The 10,065-nt window shown below is 47.4% G+C and overlaps 1 protein-coding gene across 1 annotated transcript; it reads left to right on the forward strand.

Annotated features, from left to right (window-relative positions):
• The first annotated feature begins 5,688 nt into the window (after window positions 1-5,688).
• TACSTD2 (tumor associated calcium signal transducer 2) lies at window positions 5,689-7,655 on the forward strand. Its single transcript, XM_019942390.3, has one exon. The coding sequence runs from the start codon at window positions 5,938-5,940 to the stop codon at window positions 6,907-6,909; it is 972 nt and encodes a 323-aa protein (XP_019797949.1). The 5' UTR covers window positions 5,689-5,937; the 3' UTR covers window positions 6,910-7,655.
• The last annotated feature ends 2,410 nt before the right edge of the window (window positions 7,656-10,065 follow it).

Below are 10,065 nucleotides of genomic sequence, written 5' to 3' on the forward strand. Positions count from 1 at the left end.
GCGGGCCCTAGAGCATGTGGGCTTCAGTAGTTGTGGTGCACAGGCTCAGTAGCTGTGGCTCGTGTTCTTAGTTGCTCTGCGGCATGTGGGGTCTTCCCGGACCAGGATAGAACCCGTGTCCCCTGCATTGGCAGGCGGATTCTTAACCACTGCGCCACCAGGGAAGTCCGAGCCAGTGAGATTAATTACAAAGTTACTGGGTATTGTATTAGCTTTTCCCCAGTAATAAAGCCCTGGGGAAAGAAGCAAATTACCCCTACGGGAAGAGACCAGAATGAGAGGGGAGCCACTTATGGTTTGCAGTTCATGGCAAGGAGATCATGACAAGATCACGACGAGAAGATCATGTGCAGAAGATACTGAAACGACCATGACACAGACTTTCAGGTAGTCTGATGAACTACAAAAACCAAGCACAACCATAGACGTCACAGCCAACCTCCCCTAAAAACAGAAGTCCCACCAAAATGAGCAGGTGCAAAGAGACACATGCTGTCTTGCCAGAAAAGTGAAAAGATCAGACTTTCCATTCCCTAGGCAGCCAGGTCCCAAAACACACCCAGTCTGCCATCCCGACGTCTTTAAACTACTCTCACTCATTCAACACTTTTCAGCAAGAGACCAAACTGTGCCATGGAAAAGTGCAGATGATTGTGTCACCAGACCTGGGTTCAAATCCCTCCTCTACTGATTCCTCACTGAGTGATCTTAAACCTCAGCTTCCTGATCAGATGATTGGGGACAAGAATATTTATTTTGTAGAATTGTTGGGGAGATTATATGGAATGTATTTATAAAGTGCCCGGCACAATGTTGGTGATCAATAAATGCTAGTTCATATTAAGAGAAACTATGGTCATGAAAAAAAAAAAAAGTAGAAGTAAAACCAGAAACTTCACCCCACATATTTCCTCTAAAACTTAATTTGAGGGATTAACTTGATTTAAAATTTTTTATTATAAACATTTTCGTAATAGCAAACAAGGAAATACAGAGAGTGTTCCCGTCGCCTGGCTCTTCTGAATCCTAATAGTTTGTAATACTTGAGTCACAGTTTTAAAGAAACGAAACATTGAAGATAGAGTCCTGTACCTCTTGTCTATTTGATTCTCTGCATCCTTGTCTCCAGCCCCTGGGCTGACTTCCCATTCTTTCTGTGGTTTGTTTCTTGGGGCCTCTGTCCTCTATCCCGAGCCAATGCTCACCACAGCCACCTTCTCTCTCTGCATTTTCTACATTCTGGCTGAAGGATCACCTGATTCCTCCAGGGCTCCAAACTCCCTCTGAGGAAGAAGGGAAACCCTCACCAGCCTTCAAGCACTGTCCACTGTCTCAATGGCTGCTCCTTACAGAGCCTGAAGCTGGCCCTGGCCAGGCCAGAAAGAAGAGTGAGTGCTCTTCCCAACATGGCACAAGGCAGCTTCACAGACATTACACGGCTGAATCCCCCACAACATCCCTAAGAGGTAACCATTACCCCTCTTCTACAGAAAAGGAAACCAAGGTGAAGAACCTGCCCATAGCCAGGCAGAATTCTAATGTAGGCTGTTTTTTCAGCAAAGTGGAGACATCAGGGACTACTTCCACTCCAATGTGAGAGGACCTAGTGGTTAGTGGCGTTAAGTCCCAGCATTTTCAGATGTGAGCTCACTGGTGCACCTTACACAATTAGTTATTTTGTGCTCTTCACAGAACCAGAACTTTCTAAAAAGCATTTGTACAATTAAGGGAAAGAAAATTAGTAAAAGACAGCCCAAGGAACACGAGATGAGAGTCTCACCTCTCCATTCCTTCAATCCTCTTCCATCTTAATTAATTTATATGTATATCTGCAGTCAGGAGACCTGGATTCTAGGCCTGGCCTCTCCACTTATAAACGTGTGACCATGAACGAGTCCTTCTCTTCCCCTCCACAGGTCTCTGTTTCCACATCAGTAAAATAGGGATAATAATATCTCCTCTGCCTACACCCAAGGGTGTTGTAGGTATTCCAACAGAAAATGGGAGTAGAAATGCTAAACCACTATCTGCCTCTAGATATTCTCCATATTCCTGTATCCAGTGGGGGCGGGGGAATGATAAGTGTTCTTGGGCAGCTACCCTCCCTAACACCCAGCCCCTCGGACCATATGGTCAGCAATCCGCACAATAACCGGCTTTGTGCTTTTATGATCTCAAAACAACCTCACATTCCTGAGACGGCTGATGATGACAGCTAAGATTAATTCCATTTAGTATATGCTAAACACTCTGTTGGGTATTTTATATTCTTTATCTTGAATCATTAAAATAATTATGGATGGTAAGTATTTTATTTTTATTAATCGAATGCACTTTTATTTTTGCATTTTGTTTCTGTGAATCACCTCCTTAAATATAAAACTGATGTGATGGTATTGGTCTGATACCAAGGAAAATCAGATAATCAACACCAGTTTAGAAAACAGAGCACAAGAATAGATGAAGTATGAAGTCCAATGGGAGAAAAGCATGTTCTTAAGAACAAGGTGAGAAATCATCCTTTTCACAGATGCTGGGGAAATGTAGGCCTTATTATCCCCATTTTATAATTAAGGAAATTGAGACTCAGAACGATGAAGTAACACACAGGCAGTGAAGTGATATAAAACCAGAAGTTGAGGCAAAGTATTACTAGACCCAAAGCTCATTTTCTTTCAGCCATTCTACACTGCTTGCCTCCAGAATCCCTGTCTGCTCTAACCTTCATCAGACGACATCCTTCCTCCCTACAGCTAATAAAATCTAGGATCATGCATAAGAGCAAAAATAACACTCATGTATCATTACCCAGTCTTCCTTGAAACTGGGTGTTTGAAAGGTGGGTTATGGTGGGGATAGAGGTTCGTGGCTGGGGTAGGTGATGAGAATTGCACTAGAAGGGAACTATTGAAATGGTCAACTTGAACATTCCTAGGAGCGTATATTGATACTACAACACTCTGGGCACAACTCAACGTTAAACCAATAAATATTACTGAATGCCTAATATATGCTGGTGCTGGGGCTACAGTACTCAGATGTGGTTCCTGCCCTTGATATACAGTTGAGAAGCCTGAGTTCATGGCATGCTTTTGTTAAATATTTAAAAATTAAAAAAAAAAAAACCACAAAAACACGTGATATTTTGCAGACCTAGGCAGGAAACTGACAAAGGGAGAAGGGAGAATCAGAGCTGGGGCTGCTCTTAATAAACTCATCTTGGTATTTGTGTACCTGTTGGAGAAAGTCTGCCAGAACCACAAAATTTAAGAAAGTGTGTGTGTGGGGGAGGGGAGGTCATCTTTGCTTCTCTCCATCTTGCACATAAGATAGTGAGGACGAGTTCCTTTTATCCCCTTCTTCCCAACGCATAACGTGGCTAGAAAATCCAGAGGTTTGGAGACCGCGGAGCACAAGCCCAAGTAAGGCCCAGGCACTGGGGCTGTCCTAGCTAAGTAGACACCACTGTATACGTTCCTCATCCCTGAGACCCCTTCCCCATCAGCTTTCCTTTTGCCAGCCTAGGACCCATTGGAATATCAAGCAGGTGGCTCTCAGTTATAGAGGATTGTGGCTACCTAGTCAGTAGCTGGAAGAGTGAGAAGATAGGATAGATATTTAAAAAGTAAAAAGGCAACGTATTATTTTTACAGTGTCTTACAGTTTACAAAGATTTGCCATCTACCATCTCATCTATTTACATTTGATTCTCAGAATGACTTATGAAATAGAGGATTACTATTATCTCCATGTTAGAGGGGAGGCCAGAAGCCCAGAAAAGTTGGTGTTGTCATTCTGGTGTTATAGGAATTAGGAAAGCACAGAGAAGGGGCATTGCCCTGAGTGCAATAGGAGGACCAATCAGGGAAGGCTTCCTGGAGGTGACCCAAGAGCTGAGTGAAAAGCACAAAATTATGCACTAAATAGGTGAAGAAGGGGAGAGTCCAGGTAGACGACTTTACAAAGGTTTGAAAACATGACAAAGAGGCAAGATGAAGAGGAGAGGCAAGATGAAGCCAGATAAAGACTGTGACGATGGTGGTGACCAAAACAGTTAACACCTATCTATGCTTACCAAGTGCAGATACTGTTCTAAGCGGTTTATTTAGGTTCATTTACATGGATTCTAACACTTACCTTGTTAGGTAGGTACTTTTATTATCCCATTTTATTTACAGATGAGGGTAGGAAACTAAGGCACAGAGAAGTTAAGTAATATAACTTAAGAAGTATGCCCAAGATCACATACGATCTTGTGTGCTAACTTAACAAGTATGAATTTTATCCTAAGAGCCAAGGGCCCCTCTGACTCTGTGCCTGAAATGTTCTCAGCAGAGAGGAGATGGGCACAGATTTGTGACTTAGAAGTCCTCCTCTCATTCAGGATGGACTGTGTGTTGGAGAGGGGAAAACTGACTAGGCTCCTGGTTCAAGAACCTGAATAGAGACAGTGTGGGTAGACAGCAGAGGAGGGTTCCCACAAGGCCTGGTGCTTGTGGGTAAGAAATTGCCCCCCACGTGTCTCTGCTTTCTCTGCCTGTAAAGGCAGAATGATATATATCCACCTACCCGCCTCAGGAATTGCTAGAAAATTAATGGGGTAGAGGCCTGGCTGGCTTTCAGCTGTGAAACAACACCCTTGAACCACTGCTGGTGTTCTTTAAATGCTGAACATATAAAATGTACTTTCGCCAGGAATAATTATATCTTGCTATTTATTGTTAATTTCACCACAGCTTTGAAACCCTGGACTTTCTCGATGAGTCAGAAAAAGAGATGGCAACTCCTCCATCCCATGGAAACAGCCACACAGAGGCAATTTCCCACGGGCTCTAGCCTTTCATTGTTTGCAGTGGTTCAGCTACTTATATGGGTTACAGTGAAAGAAAGCAATGACTTGCTCTTTTAGAATCAAATTGTACAAAGAACTCCTTATAGCCTTGCTGATTCTTTGAAAGAATTTGTTCCTTTTCATCTCCCTATACTGAGTACATGCGTAAATATTCCGGGTTTGCGTGTGTGAAGGAGAGGGGAAGAAGGTGTTTAACAGAACTTCTAATACATTGGCCACCAGGCCACCTGGGTTTTACCCATGCTATGGTAACGGCAAGACTCCCTAACCTTTCTTCAGATTTTGCACCACTCCCTTTCCATAAGCATTTGTTTAAGGTCTCTGAACAGCCAGGCAGAGTCCCAACCGCGCCTCCGAGGAATCTGAGGAAATTGATGGCTGGGAGACTTTAAAGTTAACCACACCACTTTTAAAATGGGTCTGATAGAGAGTGCATACCGGTCGGGACCTGATGTGAGGGTAAGATAATATTTGCAAACTGTAAACTATATAAATGTGTGCTATTACAGGAAGTAGGGAAAGAGGCGAGGAAGTGAAAGAACTTAAAGTAGGGACAAGGGCTGGGAAGGGGGGAGAGAAAAGCGGGGGAGGGGGACAAAAGAGTGACAGTCCCACGCCATATCTCTCAGTACAACTTCTGAGAATTCCAGCCCCGGAGAGCGGCCGAGACGCCCAAGGTCCTCGGCTGGAGGCCGCGCCTAGGGCGGGTCGCTCCGCAGGTGGGGCCGGGTGGGCCGGGGGCGGGTCCTCGCAGCCGTCAGTTGAGTATCGGTTTTCCGTTCCCGGGCTTTCGGTCCACAGGAGACGGGACAACCTCCGCTCTCCTGATCCTGCCGCAGGCTGCGCAGGGCGGGTTGGGCCTTCCGTGGGACGGAGACGAGGATGGGGGGCGGCGGGATGTATCACCCAAATACCAGCGGGTGAGTCGGCGGCCGAACCAGCCAGGCAGGTCCGGTGGAGTATAAGAGCGGGAGGGAGTGGCGGGCGGCAGACGCCTGGAGACCGTCTCAGACGGCGGAGCCGGAACCCAGCGCAGTCCCCAGCCCTCACCAGCCCGCGCCCCGTCCGCGCTCCTCCACCCCACCATGGCCCGGGGTCCGGGCCTCGCGCTGCCGTGGCCGTCGCTGCTGCCGCCGCTCCTGCTGCTGGCGGCGCTGATCGGCCACGCGGCCGCGCAGGACAACTGCACGTGCCCCACCAACAAGATGACCGTGTGCAACCGGAGCGGCCCGGACGGCCGCTGCCAGTGCCGCGTGCTCGGCTCGGGCCTGGAGGTCGACTGCTCCACGCTCACGTCCAAGTGCCTGCTGTTCAAAGCGCGCATGAGCGCCCAGAAGAGCGGCCGCGCGCTGGTGCAGCCGAGCGAGCACGCGCTCGTGGACAACGACGGCCTGTACGACCCGGACTGCGACCAGCAGGGCCGCTTCAAGGCGCGCCAGTGCAACCAGACGTCTGTGTGCTGGTGCGTGAACTCGGTGGGCGTGCGCCGCACGGACAAGGGCGACCTGAGCCTGCGCTGCGACGAGCTGGTGCGCACCCACCACATCCTCATCGACCTGCGCCGCCGCCCGGCCGTCCGCGCCTTCAACCACTCAGACCTGGATGCCGAGGTGCGGCGGCTTTTCTGGGAGCGTTACCTGCTGCACCCCAAGTTCGTGGCGGCCGTGCACTACGAGCACCCCACCATCCAGATCGAGCTTCAGCAGAACGCGTCGCAGAAGGTCGCCGGCGATGTGGACATCGCCGACGCCGCCTACTACTTCGAGAGAGACATCAAGGGCGAGTCGCTGTTCCCAGGCCACAGCGGCCTCGACGTGCGCGTGCGCGGAGAGCCCCTGCTGCTGGAGCGGACGCTCATCTACTACCTGGATGAGAAGTCCCCGCAGTTCTCCATGAAGCGCCTCACCAGCGGCCTCATCGCCGTCATCGTGGTGGTCCTGGTGTCCCTGGTCGCCGGCGTGGCCGTCCTGGTAATCACCAACCGGAGGAAGTTGGGGAAGTACAAGAAGGTGGAGATCAAGGAACTGGGGGAGATGAGAAAGGAACCGAGCTTGTAGGTACCGACGGGGCTGGGGTGGGGTGGGGTAGGGTATCGGATTTCAGCAAGGTCCCAGACCCAAGTGAGTCACGCTTCTTGATTCTTGGCCCCAAGGAGGCCTTTCTCCCCCCAAATTCCTGCCTCCCCCCACCGCCACCAAATTTAATAGATCCTGTTCTCTGGGTCACCTCTTTCTGACTTCTGTCCTGAAGGAAGCATTTCTAAAATTCCTCCCCTTTCTGTCCAACCAGAAACCTGACTCGAAGGGTTAAGGGAAGTTTGGCATCGGGTTATGTATAAGGGTCAAGTGTTTGTAGGACAACTCAGCCTCGTTTACAAGTGACGCAAAATCAATGCTGAAGGCTAAATGCGTCGAGATGGGCAACAGCGCTTTTACTGTCTTGGGTTTAAGTTATTTGATTAGCGCCACTTGCATTGTGGCTTTCCTGATGAGGAGTTCGCAACTTGGCCCCGTGTAGTATCCTCATTTACCATCGTTTGTACTGATATTACCGACCACACATGCTTGTCATCGGGAAAGAAGCCTGTTTCAGCTGCCTGAACACATTTTAGATGTCTTTGTTTGCCGGCAGACTTTGGCCCAGAAACTCAGCATCTGTTCTTCAACTTGCCCTTATTACAGCTGATACTAGTAATGTTTCTTCTGTAAAATGTTTGTATATAGGTTGTCTTTGATAATGTTGTTGTGATTTTTAAAATAAAAAAAAAGAATGTAATAAAATATAAAAAAGGCACAAACCAAAAGATGGAGTTTGTGAAAACTTGCTCCAGGTTTATATCACTTTGGTCTCCTCTAATTTCCCACTACTCAGATTTCTTATTTCAAATTCTAACACTTTTTAGCAGGATGGGTCATTTCCTATAGCCACTCTGGTGTTTCTGAGGTCCCTGAACTGGCAAGTGTAAACACAGGTCTTTCTAAATAAGATTGTTTGGAAACCCCCTGCAGGAGGGTGGGTCTGAGGGAGGAAGCTAGAACTAGCTGCTGTTGTTGGGAAAGGGGACCAACTTCAGGTTATCTCTAAATGAGAATTCTCCCTTGGAGAAGGACAACTCTACCTTTGTTTCAGGAGCTGTATCTCCTTTGAATCCCTGCCATACTTGGAAGTAGCTGTGCTATTCCCATTTAGTCCTTGGCAATTGACTTAATCCCAAAGTATTGCGGCTCTGAGTTAAATGACTTTCTCACATAGTCATAGCCAGTCTGTAGAGGGCTTATGCTCTGGCTGTGTGTGCATGTGCACACAGTCTGTTTTCCTAAGATTCTACTAGTAATGTGCTTTAAAAACTTTTACTTCATTTTAGCTTGTCTCCTTCACATTTATCTCCTTGTTTTCACTCATTTATGTGAAGCGGGGTGTGTTAGAAGGTCACTGCGGGGTAGCCTACAGGTAAACAAATGACTGCAATTCCTGGGAAATTGCTGCAACAATGGGTGTGCACAAAGGACAGGGTGGTTGATATATCCAACCCCAAATAGCTAGATCCAGGATATCAGTTTCTTCCCTGGAATCCATCCCACGTTCCTCCTCCCACTTCCACTGGGTGGTCTATGCCGACCACTCAAGAATGAAGCACCAGTACGAACTGGGGCGAGGGAGCTCTCAGCTGCTGCCTCGGCAGCTTGGGGCTGTGGCTGGTGCGTGCTGGTGGAGTGATACCTTATGATCGCCAGAGTCTCTAACTCTATAAGCATTCCTGCTAGGGAGAAATGCCCACCAGGCTCCAAACATCCTCTCAGGCTATAATGGGGCTTAACAAGGGGAGAAGGCTGATGTGGGTTGGCTTCCCCAAAGTGGAAATGACAGCTTAAGTGCCTGAGGATAGAACGGGAAACTTAACAGAGTGAAACCACTCTCAGGCAACCCCCCCCCACCCCGCCCCGCTCCCACCCAGGTCACTGAATTCCTTAGCTAAAGGGACCTTGGCAATCACCTCTAACCTAGCCTCTCATCTTACAAATGAAAGGGTTAGTGACTTCTCAAGATTAATGTTTCTGTGGCACAGCTGAAACTAGACAGTCCCTTGATCCCTCGTCCAGTATTCTTTTCTTTACATCACACTGCCATTGTTTCAAGAGTCACTGCAAAAAACTATCACTTGGGACTTCTCAGGCAGTCCAGTGGTTAAGACTCCATGCTTCCAGGGCAGGGGTCATGGCTTCGATCCCTGGCCAGGGAACTAAGACGTGGCCAAAACAAAAAAAACAAAAAACAATCACTTGACTGCCCAGAAAATAAACAGATTAAGGATTGAGTGGGCAGCTGAACAAAGGAAAAAAGTCCTGAGAAAGCCCATTCCTTCATCAGAATGTCACTTCTGGATAATTTCTAAATTTCTGCATTAATTCTGGACTATGAGTCCTTGCACTTTATTGCACTTCATGGTTCTAAAAGCACTTTCACATGTGTCACCTCTGAGTCATTGGTTTACTGGTAATAACCCAAGTGTTGACAAACCTGAGTTCAAATCCTGCTCTACTGGACAATAAGTCACTTAACTCTCCCGAGTTTCCTCATCTGTTGAAAACTACCAATCTCTGTCTATTACAAAAAATTAAATGAAGGTAATTGATAGGAGTGCCTAGAATGATCTGGGCACTTAGAGTTCAGTATATCTTAAATTTTTTGCTCTCCTATAGATTACACCCATTTCACATGTCAGAAAACTGAGGTCCAAATAGGCTGAGTAACTCATGATCACACATCCTCCATGCGCCAAAGCCAGAGGTTAGAACCTTTGTTTTGGCTTTCTGGCCCAGGTTGCTACCCCAGATACCAAACAGGTTGAGACACCTTTCTTATTCATTTCTTCCAAGGAAGAGCCCCTCATGCTCTGTTCTGAAACTCAGCTTGCCTCTGCCAATCACAGGATTATATTATCCAGAACGGGCTATCTGTAGGGGTTTAGTCTCCACCTCCAGATTTCCAGCCCCGCCCCCCAAATTAACATTTACTGTTTTGGGCACAGGCCTGGGGCTGCCCTTGGAAGGAATGTAAAGAGCAGGTGTGACCCACCTAGCATGTCACAACTTGTCTTCTGAGCCCTGTGGGAAGCTCATCTGATTTCCTTGTTTGGGTCACACGGGGCTTTCTCCACTCTTGCTATTTCCTTAACTGGAGCAATTCTTTTTTTTTTTTTTTTTTTTTTTTTG

This window comes from Tursiops truncatus, chromosome 1 (assembly GCF_011762595.2).
Source record: "Tursiops truncatus isolate mTurTru1 chromosome 1, mTurTru1.mat.Y, whole genome shotgun sequence".
NCBI lineage: Eukaryota > Metazoa > Chordata > Mammalia > Artiodactyla > Delphinidae > Tursiops > Tursiops truncatus.